This window comes from Oncorhynchus nerka, linkage group LG19, assembly GCF_034236695.1.
Source record: "Oncorhynchus nerka isolate Pitt River linkage group LG19, Oner_Uvic_2.0, whole genome shotgun sequence".
Classification (NCBI taxonomy): Eukaryota; Metazoa; Chordata; class Actinopteri; order Salmoniformes; family Salmonidae; genus Oncorhynchus; species Oncorhynchus nerka.
In genome coordinates this window covers 28,499,784-28,516,063 of record NC_088414.1, presented here as the reverse complement: position 1 = coordinate 28,516,063, position 16,280 = coordinate 28,499,784, and the positions used below count along the sequence as shown (strand labels likewise).

General features: G+C 41.7%; 2 protein-coding genes across 5 annotated transcripts in view; one reads left to right on the top strand and one right to left on the bottom strand.

Annotated features, from left to right (window-relative positions):
* Nucleotides 1-3,033: 3,033 nt before the first annotated feature.
* On the bottom strand, nt 3,034-3,782 carry cmc4 (C-x(9)-C motif containing 4 homolog (S. cerevisiae)). Its single transcript, XM_029620679.2, has 3 exons — nt 3,560-3,782; nt 3,388-3,452; nt 3,034-3,275 (listed from the first exon to the last, which is right to left on the bottom strand). The coding sequence occupies exons 2-3, from the start codon at nt 3,443-3,445 to the stop codon at nt 3,130-3,132; spliced, it is 204 nt and encodes a 67-aa protein (XP_029476539.1). The 5' UTR covers nt 3,446-3,452; nt 3,560-3,782; the 3' UTR covers nt 3,034-3,129.
* A 152-nt stretch (nt 3,783-3,934) lies between these two features.
* LOC115101302 (lys-63-specific deubiquitinase BRCC36) overlaps nt 3,935-16,280 on the top strand; it is a 44,107-nt gene continuing 31,761 nt past the window's right edge. The window contains exons 1-8 of one of the 4 annotated variants that reach the window (XM_065004833.1): nt 3,935-4,180; nt 4,556-4,676; nt 4,873-5,156; nt 5,248-5,303; nt 5,541-5,672; nt 7,074-7,117; nt 7,279-7,436; nt 8,049-9,928. In XM_065004833.1, the coding sequence (XP_064860905.1) occupies nt 4,076-4,180; nt 4,556-4,676; nt 4,873-5,156; nt 5,248-5,303; nt 5,541-5,672; nt 7,074-7,117; nt 7,279-7,427 (891 nt within the window). In that variant the 5' untranslated portion in view covers nt 3,935-4,075 and the 3' untranslated portion in view covers nt 7,428-7,436; nt 8,049-9,928. Of the gene's footprint in view, nt 4,181-4,555; nt 4,677-4,872; nt 5,157-5,247; nt 5,304-5,540; nt 5,673-7,073; nt 7,118-7,278; nt 7,675-8,048; nt 9,929-16,280 lie in introns of those variants that run through there. The other 3 variants (XM_065004834.1, XM_065004832.1, XM_065004831.1) reach the window with 3 other exon arrangements.

The window sequence follows — 16,280 nt, the reverse complement described above, 5'->3', positions numbered from 1 at the left end:
TCTATATAGACTCCTTTTGTCGTACTGTTTTCCATAAGGCATCCAGACGTTATGAAACATTTACATTTACATTTAAGTCATTTAGCAGACGCTCTTATCCAGAGCGACTTACAAATTGGTGCGTTCACCTTAAGACATCCAGTGGAACAGCCACTTTACAATAGTGCATCTAAATCTTTTAAGGGGGTGAGAAGGATTACTTTATCCTATCCTAGATATTCCTGAAAGAGGTGGGGTTTCAGGTGTCTCCGGAAGGTGGTGATTGACTCCGCTGTCCTGGCGTCGTGAGGGAGTTTGTTCCACCATTGGGGGGCCAGAGCAGCGAACAGTTTTGACTGGGCTGCGCGGGAACTGTACTTCCTCAGTGGTAGGGAGGCGAGCAGGCCAGAGGTGGATGAACGCAGTGCCCTTGTTTGGGTGTAGGGCCTGATCAGAGCCTGGAGGTACTGAGGTGCCGTTCCCCTCACAGCTCCGTAGGCAAGCACCATGGTCTTGTAGCGGATGCGAGCTTCAACTGGAAGCCAGCGGAGAGAGCGGAGGAGCGGGGTGACGTGAGAGAACTTGGGAAGGTTGAACACCAGACGGGCTGCGGCGTTCTGGATGAGTTGTAGGGGTTTAATGGCACAGGCAGGGAGCCCAGCCAACAGCGAGTTGCAGTAATCCAGACGGGAGATGACAAGTGCCTGGATTAGGACCTGCGCTGCTTCCTGTGTGAGGCAGGGTCGTACTCTGCGGATGTTGTAGAGCATGAACCTACAAGAACGGGCCACCGCCTTGATGTTAGTTGAGAACGACAGGGTGTTGTCCAGGATCACGCCAAGGTTCTTAGCGCTCTGGGAGGAGGACACAATGGAGTTGTCAACCGTGATGGCGAAAGTTGCACAGTATAGTATACTCTTAAATAGATTTGATTAATTACAAGATTATCTACATAACTTGACATTTCTTCCATCCATTGTCGGAGGATAACCAACCTTCCAATTAATGGCAATGCATTTTTTAGCCACTGTAAATGCTAGGTTACACAGTTTTTTCTGATGTCTCCAGTATCAACATTTCCAAGCAAACAAAAACAGGGAGAATCTATAGACATGTTGAGATCGAACATATTCTTTGGCAGAATTCAGCAAGCCTTCACAAGAACATAACATATGCAAATATGTTCCCTTTTGTGTTACACCTCCAGCAGAATAATTACATTTCTGAGTGCATGATATTCATTTTCACTGGCATATTGTACATTATGGATTGTCTTAAACTGTAATCATTTATGTCTGAGATTATATGAACATGACTGGGCATTCTAACATATCTGTATCCATTCATTAAGTGTCTCCCAGGTCTTCCTCACATTTCTGTATGACAAGTTCTGTCATCGGGAAAAGCCTCTTATCGACGCTTTATTGGTTTGTCAGACGGACTTAAAATAGTTTCAATCTTTGAAGCTTCTTTCTTTACAGTGTTTGCGGCACAGAAAAAAGTGTTGTATCTGCAGAAAGTCACCTCCGCTCCATCAGACTGGTCTTCCCTGGCTGCCTGACGAGACCACTATCACCATCTGATCCTGCTCAGATGAGGCATGACAAAGAATTGTATTGGTGAACATTTATATTATACATGAATAGAATCAATGGTTCAACAATTGAAATTACCACGGATCCCAGACTAGCCTACCTATCAACTCAAGATGGAACTTTGCATCCATTCATTGATTATAATATACTGCAAAATGTCCCTAAACTCCTCCGTAGATTGGTCTTCCCTGGCTGTCTGACCCTGCAGAGACATCTGTCACCATCTGATCCTGCTAAGACATGATGAGTTGTGTACTGACTGCACCATGACAGTGAAGCCTCTAAAGATGTTTACACCGTGTCAGTGAAAAGTAGGGAATTAGCTAGGGAAACTGATAGATCAATAACCTTAGTGGTATACTGACTAAGAACTCACATTGAGCTGAAAAAAGTCAGAATATCAGTCTTCATTCGTTTGGCCGCTGGTTTCATCGTTTAATTCAGGTCGTGTGATTGAGGCAAAAATAATCGCTAAAGTTAATGAGCTAGCTAGCTAACGTTAGCTCTTTTGGCTAGCTCTGCTAGCTAATGGTACATCATCAAATGTACTTCTGTTGAAACGTGATAAAAAAAGCTACAAGACATTTCCATACACACGACAGCTGTTAAGATACTGCTACCTGACAGCTAGTTAGAGGCTAGCTAGAGCTGAACTGACTGTGGTACTTAGCTACTAGCTAGCTGCTAGTTTTTCATTTACTTAATTTGAGAGGGGGTGAAACATTAGCTAACGTAAAATGTCAGTTACACTACTAGCTCAGCACTGGATACAGACCTTAGCTGTGGTAAATTGGCCATTTACCACAAACCCCCGAAGTGCCGTATTGCTATTATAAACTGGTTACCAATTCAATTAGAGCAGTACAAATAAATGTCATACCCGTGGTATAGTCTGTTATAAACTGGGTGGCTCGAGCCCTGAATGCTGATTGGCTGACAGCCGTGGTATATCAGACAGTATACCACAGGTATGACAAAACATTTTTTACTGCTCTAATTACATTGCTAACCAGTTTATAATAGCAACAAGGCTATTATAATCTGTGTCGTGCCTAAGAACAGCCCTTAGCCATGGTATATTGGCCATATACCACAAACCCCCAAGGTGCCTTATTGCTTAAATATACCACCACTGCCAGCCAATCAGCATTCAGTGCTCGAACCACCCAGTTTATGAATATAGATAATTTTCTGTCAAACAGCAGTTACATTGCCAGCTAAATCAGTCAACTAAAGAATAGTTGCCTCTGTTCAGCTCTCCAGTGCTGGTCCTATATGCCTGACCGCTCTGAGGCATCTGCATGGTCCTAAAGCACACCCGAGCTGTATCACAGTGCAATGAGAAAACTGAGGGGGACAAAAATGCAATTTCAGAATGTGAGGGGGGTCATGCCCCCCCCGTGGAAGTTGTACCCCTGGCTACAGTACTTGAACAACACTGGACTTCATCCCCGTAGGATCATTTACTGTCATTATAAACAACTTTATTACATTTGAAGCATTGTCATTATGTACAATTTACAAATAAGACCGTTGTCCAGTGTCCACAATCAGGTCAGGATGCACCTGGAATTTTAGGCTCTGTAGAACTTTGTTCCCTGGCGAACCCTGAGCAGCAGATGGAGTTCTCGCCTGCGTGCACACAGCACATACGCATAGCTCTTATTACATCCTCGCACCTGCTCTCTATGTACTTGTTTGCTGGAAGACAAAGACAGTGGGCTAAGTGCGTGTAATACAAGAAACCCAATCAGATATCAAAAGCTATTCACGTTAGAAATCAGAAATAGATTATGTTGTGGAAAACCCTCACCTTGTAAACACTTCTGAATTGCGCATGCTTGCTTCTGACAAGGATCTTTCTGTGGCATTTTACCACTATCAAGAAAACACAGACAGTTTGATTACTTGGACAATCAGCATAAACGATTAACCACCTGTACATTGCAATTAGCCTACGATACTGAACTGTCATGATTGTATACCTGTTCGTTTTTCAAGAGCGATACAAACGTCCCCGGAATCCCGGGTGTTTACCAAATGTCGTCCGACTGGATTGGCTGCCCTATGGACTTTGCTGATTAAACTGCAGATAATTATAACAATATTATTTTGTGATGTCTATAAATGTATTTTATGTTTGTGGAAAACGCACGACTGTATGAAAAATGTAAGATTTTGAGGGCTAAGAGTTAAAATACTTTGGCACACTTATGTAGCTAGGACCACATGGGGAGATCTCGATTGCAGCCTTCTCGCGTCCTCGCCTCCTTCTCAAAACCCATTGGATGAGAAATCTACTGGTCCCGCCCCTATGGTCGTCTCGTCCAATAGGTTTGAAGGAGAGAGGACGCGAAGAGTTGACACTTGAGATTCACCCATGGAATAATCCGCCTCCTTGCAAAACCGTACTGTTATTGATGTAACACACGCTTTGATAAGGAAGTAGATAGTTAACTCTAGTTTGTGGAGTTTGATAAATAGCTAGCTAGTCCTATAACATGGCAGTGAGCGCAGTTCACCTCGAATCAGATGCCTTTTTGGTTTGCATGAATCATGCATTAAGTACCGAGAAGGAGGAAGTAATGGGACTCTGCATCGGAGAGGTAAAGTTACGTTTCCTAGCAATTTAGCTATATAACTTTATCAATCAGTTTATTGGTCGCGTACACGTTGAGCAGGTGTTTTTAGCAGATGCAGCGAAATGCTTGTGTTACTAGCGCGATAAATAGAAAACGTTACATACATTCTAGTATGATTAATCAGGCTGTAATACACACTTGGTATGTACAATCTTTAATTCTGTATTCCATCCTGATTAATCAGACTACATGCATACATGTGTATCCCTTGTTGCATTTATATTTTCAGTTGGCATATGTCTCCAACTTGGTATAGTGACACATTTAATTGATTCGCTAACAACCCTACTAAGTATACTAAGTGTTCTGCTTTCTAAGTCATCTGGTTTGTTTACACAGGTGGACACCAACCGCATCGTCCACATTCACTCTGTTATTATTCTGCGACGCTCAGACAAGAGGAAGGATCGCGTGGAAATCTCGCCTGAGCAGCTATCTTCAGCTGCTACCGAAGCTGAGATATCCTTTGTGCAACGTCTCATTCATGAAAAAACAAATCTCTGTCTTCTGGTGGTGTCTTGCAGGAGATCAGTGTGACAAAGTCAGTGTCATGGATGTCACAAATGTCAGTGTGACCGGTGGAGGTTTCATAGGATTCCTGGGGGACACAGCCATTGTATTATTTTTGGTAATCCGTTTCCTTAGTAAGAGCTACAGGTTGGCTGATATGACTGGACGGCCGATGCGTGTAGTTGGTTGGTACCACTCTCACCCCCACATCACTGTGTGGCCATCACATGTGGGTAAGAACCAGAGCACCCCTCTACCACATCAGTTCCACAACTTTAGTTTTCACTGTCATGGCAAACTGTTTCAGTTGGTGTGTCTGCGTCATTCATTTTCTACAACAGATGTAAGGACACAGGCCATGTACCAAATGATGGACCAGGGCTTTGTTGGGCTGATATTCTCCTGTTTCATTGAGGATAAGAACACAAAAGTAGGGTTTAAATGACAGCAATTTGAAATATAGAAAGTCATTTTGATATACAAAGGGGCATTGAATGAATTCAATGATCATTTTCTCTTAGACTGGTCGAGTTCTCTACACCTGCTTCCAGTCTGTACAAGCCCAGAAAGGCTCTGAGTAAGTGTGCCCCTGTTTAGAAACCACTGTTTGCAGTGAAATTAATACCCTATCCAACTCTCTGTTAAACAAAATGAGGTGTTATTAGATTCTCGTTATCTTTTCTCCCTCACGACTACTAATTAGAGGAATATTCAGTTGATTCAGTCCTTCTCAGAGCAGTTGTCCCCAAAAAATAAGCCATTTGACAATATCGGCACAAATACTGAATTGCATACCTGATCTGTGTTGATAAAGGTACGAGAGAATCGAGATCCCAATTCATGTGGTCCCGCATGAGGCCATTGGGAAAGTGTGCCTTGAATCAGCAGTGGAGCTCCCAAGAATCCTCTGCCAGGAAGAGCAGGATACCTACAGAAAGATTCACAGGTATGTAGCCTCGCAAGCCCAGGGGGTGCGTTTATTTTGGTTCAACGTTTGCTTTGTTGTGACTGTACTGAACGATACGTTTTGCCAAAATGTTGCATGGAAACCTAATGTTGAATCACATTGAATTCTACGTTGGGCAGAAATGAGCGTTTGAATCAGGAAAGTTTTTTCTCGCAACCTCTACAAGTCAGAATGTAGAATAAAGTTCTATTTGAATGTACTTTACCAGTTGTCTGTGCGGTTGGTCATATTGGCGGTAGGAATGTGAGACTATGTATCCACAGGAGAGTATAATTGCATCAACTTTTCAAAGCGCTGGTAGTGTGTTCCGATTTCTATCACCTGCAGCATGTGCACAAGAAAAGACTACATGCACGAGACACATCCATAATTTCTGAGCTCGTGCACGTGTTGACATGGTTGTTGTGCGCATGCTTCAGTTGCTAGAGATCTGAAAGCACTACCAGGGCTTTGACAAGTTGATATCCCCGCACAATTACCCCGTACACCCTGTATATAGCCTCGTTATTTTGTTACTTTAGTTTATTTGGTAAATATTTTCTTAAACTGCACTGTTGGTTAAGTAAGCATTTCACAGTAAGGTGTGACAAAGTTTGATTATACTTTACTGTAGATATGTCTCACATTACTACCTCCAAAAGGACCGACCGTACGGACAACCGGTAAAATCTGTCAAAAATGTATTTTTTTTTTCAACATTCTGGCTAGTAGAAGTCGTGAGCGGAAGATTTACTGTGTCAAACGCACATTTCTGACTGACGTAGAATTCAATGTCAGGTTTCCAGGAAACACACAACGGTACACATCGTTCTTCAACAGGTACGTTGAAGGTACGTTTGGTGGCTGTGGTGCGCTGTGGCCTGATCAATATGGTGGTGACCATTTTGAGATCGCAAAACTCCTGCAGCACGCTATGCATAATTGCCCTCTGGGACACCATAATCACGTCATTCATCAACTGGTTGTTTAGTACAGTTCCATTGAATTGAACCTTCAACACTGTTCTGTCGTACTGAACGCACCCCAGGCTTCTGACGTTTTGTTCGAAAGCCTGTGGAAGTTCTCAGGAAGACAATAAAAGGGGTGGAGTCTTGATTGAAACTAGTGATGCATTGAATGTATTTGATTAAACTGGCCTGGGTTGTACCAGGCTATTGCCCGTCACATGAGCGGGTGAAGCCAGTGAGGGAGGAGCTCCCTGGTACCTCTTTTTGGTGTGTTTTGAGCCCCCCTGCAATTGCCTCTGCCACGCTGAACACATTTCCCCTTTGTCTACCATAATATACAAAATTGTCTTGCTGCACACACAGGTCACAGGGAAGCTCATTGTGTATTGCTCATTGGTAATGGAATAATTGTAGTATTTCATTCCTTTTGCAGCTTAACTCACCTGGATCCGATCACGAAGATACACAATGGCTCAGGTTGGTGTCATGTATTTGTTGACAACTGATATTTGATTGTATCAGCATGCACATTAATATCACAGACGGTGCATGTGTCTGGACTGCTTTCTCCACCTGACGTGTGTGTGTGTGTGTGTGTGTGTGTGTGTGTGTGTGTTGTGTGTGTGTGTGTGTTTCAGTGTTCACTAAGAACCTGTGCAGTCAGATGTCTGCTGTGAGTGGTCCCCTGCTGCAGTGGCTGGAGGACCGTTTGGAGCAGAACAGACAGAGCGTCATTGAGCTGCAGCTGGAGAAGGAGAGACTAACTCAGGAGCTGGCAACCATGTGAGAGAGAAAGGTAAGGAAAAGACTTCTGTTTTTGCAGTGCCGTAAATCTTCTCACACGAGGACAAGTGACTAAGGGAATCTCATCATGGCTAAGTGATCTGTGAGCGTGGAATTTGAACCACCATCTACTTGAATCTTTCTCCATCGTAACAAAGTTTTTTGCTCTGAGCGCTTGTCTTTGCTTCCCAATGCCGCTGTTTCCTGTTAGGTCTTGTTCTGTTTACTAATAAACACTACTGTATTTTTGAGACATTGTCACGTTTTTTCCTTGGCACTGAGTATTGGATGCGTTTTTAAATTTTCATAAACTTCTATTTATGTTATGAAAGGATGTCCCCATGTGATTTGCTAATTTCTTTAAATGTGACACAGTATATCCAGGTATTTGCTTATTAAATATTTTTTTTTATGTTTCATGCTTCTTTATTTGTGCTCTTAGGTGTCAAAGGAGATGACTCATTCACTCTGATTACTTGTAGTTATGAATGTTTTCATGAGTTTATGGAAATGTACAGTGCATTTGGGAAGTATTCAGACTACTTTTTCCACATTTTGTTATGTTACAACCTTATTCTAAAATGTATTAAATAAATATTTTTCTTGCTGTGGGGATGTTTTTCAGCGGCAGGGGACTGGGAGACTAGTCAGGACCGAGGGAAAGATATGGAGGTGCACAATTGGCCCAGTGTCGTCTGGGTTAGGTGAGGGGTTGGCTGGGGTAGGCCGTCATTGTAAAATAAGAATTTGTTAACTGATCCTTGATGAAAACTTGCTCAGGACCTCAAACTGGGGCGAAGATTCACCTTCCAACACGTCAATGACCCTAAGTACACAGCCAAGACAACGCAGGAGTGGCTTTGGGTAAGTCTCTGAATGTCTCTGAGTGGCCCAGCCAAAGCCTGAACTTGAACCCGATCGAACATCTCTGGAGAGACCTGAAAATAGCTATGCAGCGACGCCCCCTTCCAACCTGAGAGAGCTTAAGAGGTGCTGCAGAGAAGAATGGGGTAAACTCCCCAAATACAGATGTGCCAAGCTTGTAGTGTACCCAAGAAGACTCTAGGCTGTAGTTGCTGCAGACGGTGCTTCAACAAAGTACTGAGTGAAGGGTCTGAATACTTAGAGTACCAGTCAAAAGTTTGCACATACCTTCTCATTCTAGGGTTTTTCTTTATTTTGACTATTTTCTACTTGGTAGAATAATAGTGAAGATCTCATCAAAACTAGTAAATAACACATGGAATCATGTAGTAACCAAAAAAGTACTAAAATGTCAAGCTTTTTATTTGCTAAAATGTCTAAACAGTTTTTTGCTTTGTCATTATGGGGTATTGTGTGTAGATTGATGAAGCAAAAAAACTATTTCATAAATGTTATAATAAGGCTGTAACGTAACAAAATGTGTAAAATGTCAAGGAGTATGAATTCTTTCCGAATGCACTGTATTTCTATTCCAAAACATTAACCCACTCAGCTCCTGCAGAGTTGGAGTTCTATGTGAGGCTTTTGGTCGGATAACCTCAGAATGTGTTGGTTCTCATTCTGATAGAATGGCATTAGTAGGGGCAATTTGTAATGAACTATTTCATATGAAGGAGGGGTGGTGGAAGAGTTAGGATATCTGTTTGGTTAATACGGCATTGTTAGCTAAATTATGTTTCTTATGTCATTTTATATCTGTATTTTGGTGTATTAATTTGATCTTATTTAGTAGTCAGTTGCTTAGTCATCGTGTGCCTTGTCATGCTTGTATGGGTTCTGTTTGAGGGATTAACCCCCCCCCCCCAGTCTCACATTTTTTTTTTTGATGACTCACTGTCTACAGTATTAGTGTCAGTTGAATGAAGCCATACCAGTTCCAAATCTAGGCTACACCACATTCACATGCAGATGTATGCAGCTCAAATTGGGTGAGCAGTCATTTAAAAATGACTGGCTTTCAGAGTCATATTTCAAACATCTACATACATTTTATTTTTAGTGCAGGAATAATTCTGCAAACTACCAACGGCTCTCACCGGCCTGGTTTTGTGTGTACAATAGAAATGATGGAGAGATGTTCTTTTTTTGATGCTTTGAAAAGATCTGACCATCTCTGAGAGTTGCTATAGGAACAGCTCTGCCCATCTGCTGGAGTGGTTCAGTATTCTGTCTGTCATGGTGCTGCTGCATTCACATGAGCAGAGGGAAAGCAATTTCCTGAGAGACATATCTTCATTATGGTCTTATTCAATGATACCTCACGATGTTGAAATAGCCTTTAGTGAGGTGAAAGAGTTGCATTGTGAGAGGAACTGTAGGGGGCCCTGTTAGCAGTAATACCAACCAAAAATCTGTGACAAGCACAAGGCGTCATGCATGGCAGATGGTGTAGACAGTATTAAGGCCTATAAATGAGCTGTAATGCCTCTAGAGCTGACTTGAAATCTGCCAATCTAAATGCTTTGACTGTCATCCTAATCACTATCACAATAACAATCATCCTCGTTACAGCCTCAATCATTCTCAAATGTTCTATGTTATTCCTCCATGTCGAGGCATTGTTCTCCAGAGATACAAGGTTTCCTCATCTCAGAAATACAAACAAATGCATGGTTAAAAGGTACTGAGGTTGGACTTGGCAGATAACTGAAGTGAATATTATGTGCTGTATTCTCACTTGGCCTTGTGTAATCACATTTTCATCAACATCCCAATACACAGATGCTCTCATCAGTGATTCTCTGTGGATGGTGGTTCACTGCGCGTCATAGCATTGCTAATGTGTAATGTGGGATGGCATTGCCTGCATCGTTCACTGTGCATCCGAGACTCCAGTATAGAGATGGAGGGAAGGGGAAACCATGATTCTTGGGAAATGGAGGTTGGGTGACAAGTTGATTATTATAAACTGCCGACCCGGAACTGCTGTAATTCATAGTGACTTCTGCCTCAGCCCGCCCAAGGTTATATAGAACTGTAATATACTGTATTGTTTCAGAATAGATACATGACTGAAGTCATCCACCGTCAAACCTTTCAGATGACTTTTTAACATGCCACAGAGGGAATGCTGTTTCACGTGTCATACGCTACCATTGCCACAAATGATGCATTTAAAAAAAGTTCATCAGGCTAATTTCTGGTAGATTTATTAAATTACTGTTCTTGCAATTTATTGCAGAGGGGAACATTAATTTGCATTTCTTTCAGTGGGCCTCTTCCAAGCAATAATTTCAATTGTATTGACCCCAGTTGGTGAGGGTTGAATGCTTTTCAGGTTGGATATTTTATAAGAATAATTTAGTGGGTGCTTATACAGTGGGGCAAAAACGTATTTAGTCAGCCACCAATTGTGCAAGTTCTCCCACTTAAAAAGATGAGAGGCCTGTAATTTTCATCATTGGTACACTTCAACTATGACAGACAAAATGAGAAGGAAACAAATCCAGAAAATCACATTGTAGGATTTTTAATGAATTTATTTGCAAATTATGGTGGAAAATAAGTATTTGGTCAATAACAAAAATGTATCTCAATACTTTGTTATATACCCTTTGTTGGCAATGACAGAGGTCAAACATTTTCTGTAAGTCTTCACAAGGTTTTCACACACTGTTGCTGGTATTTTGGCCCATTCCTCCATGCAGATCTCCTCTAGAGCAGTGATGTTTTGGGGCTGTTGCTGGGCAACACAGACTTTTAACTCCCTCCCAAAGATTTTCTATGGTGTTGAGATCTGGAGACTGGCTAGGCCACTCCAGGACCTTGAAATGCTTCTTACGAAGCCACTCCTTCGTTGCCCGGGCGCTGTGTTGGGGACCATTGTCATGCTGAAAGACCCAGCCACGTTTCATCTTCAATGCCCTTGCTGATGGAAGGAGGTTTTCACTCAAAATCTCACGATACATGGCCCCATTCATTCTTTCCTTTACACGGATCAGTCGTCCTGGTCCCTTTGCAGAAAAACAGCCCCAAAGCATGATGTTTCCACCCCCATGCTTCACAGTAGGTATGGTGTTCTTTGGATGCAAGTTATATTTTGGTTTCATCTGACCATATGACATTCTCCCAATCTTCTTCTGGATCATCCAAATGCTCTCTAGCAAACTTTAGAAATTAGGGTTACGTGTCTTCCTCTAGGGCACATCAACATATTTTTTGGACTGATGAATACAGTTTTCAAAGGTTTGTTTATCTTCTTTTTTTTTCTCTCAATCTGTTATTGCTTTGGAATCCTTGTGTGAGACCAGTGGTCATGACATCATCCCATTTACAGTAGACAGCATATCTTTCCATCCCCCAAGGACTCAAGCATATGGCAGTGGTTTGATGGAAAGGTCAAGATAAAGCTGAGCTAATAATAATACGCATCAGCTGTAATTCGCTCTGTGGATGGAAATAAATGCATTGTCATAGCCCATTTGATGGTGCTGGAAAAAGAGGCCTTTCTCCCTAAGCACTTCCAATTGTTTAAAAAAGCCCTAGAAACTAGAGGAAAAACATCTGCAAATATGCTACAATACAACAAATAGAAATGTCCATATGAAATATATAATTTAAAACCAAATATTCACCACTATTACTGAAGCTTCATCTTGTGGAAATCCAGCAGTGCAAAACACATGCAGGTAGATTCCTCATCAATTCTTAGTTTTAGAGGTGACAATGGACAGGAGGGAGAAGTGGAGGTGAGTGTAACTTTTAAAAGAGCCCCTGTACACAAAAAAACAAACATGTAATTTGCATAAAGGTATCTTGTTTTTAGATTTCTATGGTCCCTACAATGGAAATTATGTTGATGGTGTTGATAATAATTATGATGATGATGAACATCACCAGAGAATAGTGGTCCTCGATTTAAAAAAATGATATGACAATGGTATTTCCACAAGGGGGCAGTGCAAGCCTACTTACTGTTTACACATCAAGGGTCTTTTCTGCTGCTCACATGACATGCAGGACTGAATTTTCATCACATAACTTAACACATTTAAAAACGATTTCTTACTAGATCCTGTATGTTTAGCACATGTAGGTTGTGTGTACTCTCAAACAGTAGCTTTACACCAGAATAAAAGCGACAAAATCGGACTCAACCATCTGATTAGTCCTATGGACTAGTGACACTATTATTATTAAGCACCTCTGGTTGTGGAGGATGTGAAGATATAGAGAAAGTGACTTTCCACCGCCATCATAGCAGATCCCTTCCCATAATTTCTGTGTTTATTACTTCTGGCAGAAGGGCACTTTTTATTGAGTGGGAAGAGAGGAATGGAGTGTGAACTGCAAGGCTCTATGAATCAGAGAGTGTAGGGAGGGCAGGGTAGGGAATGGGAGCTGTGGTGGAAGACCAGCCCATGATGGGACACAACAGGTCTAGAGCTACAACAGGGAGTATCGGGAGGCTGGCACACAGGTGCATTTCTGGCTTCAGATGAACAGTCACGCACCAGATAGTGACAGTGCTTAATGACTATCTCTGAAATAGACAGGGGCCGATCAGACACTCCTCTGCATGCACACACACACTGCTCCTAAAGCTCCTAAACACACACACACACACGGCTCCTAAAGTGCCTATGTGAAAACCAGAAGCCACTAGCAGCTTAGATTAAAATTAACTTTACCTATCCCATGCAGACCCGGCACCAAGATAAAGTGACTAAGGGGGCAGTTGAAATCGGAGATGGGTCACATTTTTGGGGAGTTCATGCATTGTAATTAAATGTAATTCTGCTTATATCACACTATACAACAAACAAAGTTCAAATGCAAAGGCTTAGAGATCATTGAGTGACGATTTCATGCCAATCTCCACTGTGCTACACACTAAAGCAAGGCCGTTTTGTTAATGAATATAGTCTACAGGATAGATAGGCCGTTTGTAACAGGCGAATTACCCTATGTGAATGCATTCGTCAAACAAACTAAACGAATGTGCAGCCCACACCGACACAACCAAGACATTTTTTAACTCCTACAGCCAGGTGTAAAAGGGTTGCAAAATGCAACTAAATGGTTGCAGTCTGAAGACCTGCCTTATAGGCTTTTCACTGTAGTCATACTCTCTAATTTCCGTTTTACTTCAATGAAAAAGCCCTCCATCTACGCAATCAACAGTAGCCTAGGCCAAGGCTCCTCTCTGCTTTCTCTCTCTCCTCAGCAGCAGACCTGCTCTGGACAATTTGCCCGGCTACAATTTTATTTATCGGCTTTTCATTTATTTTATATGCCAAAAGTCAGCAATTCCCGGCTAACGTAAACTCTGTGCCCCAGTGGCTTTCCATAGCCCCCATACACACACTGTGGTATGCTCTGTCCATTGTGCTAACACAACACAGCGAATATACAGATTTTCCACCAACCTGTCACTCAATCATTTGAACTTTTTTGCTGTTTTTATATAGGGATATGAAACTAAAAACAATTTTCCCTGTAAACTGAGCACATGCACAGTAGCCCAGCAAAGAAATATCAGACCACAGAGAACTTTTTAGAGCAGTGGTCACCAACCAACAGGTCGATCGCTATCTGCAATGCATTCATTCCTAGTCAATCGTCAAACATTTCTGTAAAAAACCCAACGATAAAGATTTCTGTTCCTATTTTTATTTTTTTTGTCTCTGGCTGTTGGCAGTAGGTGCACCCGATTCAGCTGCCCTGCGCACCGGGTAGGTGACTTTTACCATTTTAAACCATTTCATGAGTCTGAAGGTACAAACTCTGCCTTCCCAGAGAGCAAATCAAGTGCACTATAAGCCTAACACTGGCCAATCGGAAGGCTCAGATTACCTTGTCTGCGTTAACGTAGCAGGCATAAAATAAATCTACAGCAAAGTTGATACTGAGATTTCAAAACGTTTAAAACCATGACTAGAGAGAGACTGTCAAAGAATACAGCAAAGAGCCGCTGTTTTTATGACTGAGTTCATGTTTAAGTTCTTACTCAGCACTGTCAACATTTTGTATTCAACTCTTTCATAAGCCATAGAATTCACTTTCTTCCTATTTCCACTCAGCGCTACAACAAGCACTGCAGTAGTAATGAATGAGTAGGAAAGTGTATCTATATATAGGCTTGTGTTGTTGTTATTATTAGCGGTTTGGGTCTTTTTTTAATATTGAGGAATATTTAACTTTCTCTGTTCATAGGAGTAACATGAATTTGTGCATGAGGCAGAAATAATGCGGTGCGACTCGAGTTTTTCCATCAGCTGAAAGACGATGTCCCTTTTTGGTCTTCCTCAGTAGATGAAAGGGAGAGCGGAGGGATGTTGAGAGTCCGCTGAAATTGACCTTCAGATGCAGGCACCAACAGCCCAGTAGAATAAAAAGCAAATGATTTAAATGTATACTCACTCAGCCGTGCCTCAAGTAATGCAACAACAGATCTTTTACTGGTGTGATCATATAGCCTACCTGAAATGTTGAAATATAATTTTAAAAAATGCCCCGAACAACAATGTATTGGCAGGGCAATTCAAGCAAAGCTAATATGCGGTGATAATGTATTATGCCGATAGCTTACTGCACAAACCTCGTTGCTGTACTGTTTTTAATTGGTTCATGTTGCATAGGCGTACGTTTTTTAAGTCACTTTTTTTTAAATTGGGGCGGTAGATCTCGGCTTCCATTTTGATTCAGAAAGTGATCTTGACTCAGAAAAATTTGATGACCACAGTTCTCTGTTAACACTATCAACGTTCCCCTTTACTGTGGCAATTGTTATAGAATCAACACAATATTAGCCACTTCCAATGCAACATACCGAAACAAAACAAACTATGCAAGAGATTTTGTTATAGGCAGAACTCATCGGAGTATAATTATATTGAAGGACGTAACTCACTAACATAACTCTACATGCTTTACACTTGCCTAAAATAAACATACTACAAATGGCTGAATATAACAGGAACATTTATGCTCTTGAACAAAAAAATAACTTGGAAACATAGATAAAATACTACTGTTAACCCATGTTCTTTTGTCATTGTTTGGTTCCTGATATTTATAGTTCCAGCTCATGGCCTGAAGAGCTCTCTAACAATCTTAGTATTTCTATCACCACCTCTACCACGAGGACCTTCATCTTTTTTTCTGGTTCCCAATCCCACTCTATAAGGTCTAAGAGTATTTACGTCTTAGATTTTGTCTGAGATGTATTATTTCCATTACACAAATGGTTCTCCGCTCTTAGTTAAGATCTGAAGCAGTTTGTTGCATACCGTGGGCAACCAGCAGCAGTGTCGGCTCCCCCCTTTTTTAATTTACTTATTTACATTTAATAACAACCTGTGATGTCGTAAATCACAGCATACATGAAAATAAAAAAAGATGAATGTGGTAGTTACATCCACCCGTGCTGGTTGTATAGGTGAGGAGTCGAAGTGAATACTAAAATGGGATTGCATTTCCCAGGCCTGAACCATGGTGACGGGGCACTCACTCCCAGAGATCGTCAGACCACTGGTTTCTTATGAGACCCATTGACCCACATGGTTTTATTCCAACCTCCAAGACTCTTCCTAGAGCTGGCCGCCGGGCCAAACTGAGCAATCGTGAGATAAGGGCCTTGGTAAGGGTGGTGACCAAGAACCTGATGATCACTCTGATAGAGCTATAGAGTTCCTCTGTGGAGATGGGAGAATCTTCCAGAAGGACAACCATCTCTGCAGCACCCCACCAATCAGGCCTTTATGGTAGAGTGGCCAGACGGATGCCACTCCTCAGAAAAAGGCACATGACAGCCCATTTAGAGTTAAAAGACTCTCGGACCATGAGAAACAAGATTCTCTGGTCTGATTATTTGTCATTATGTGGTATTTTTTTTAAAATGTGGTGTAGATTGATGAGGGGAAAACAACTA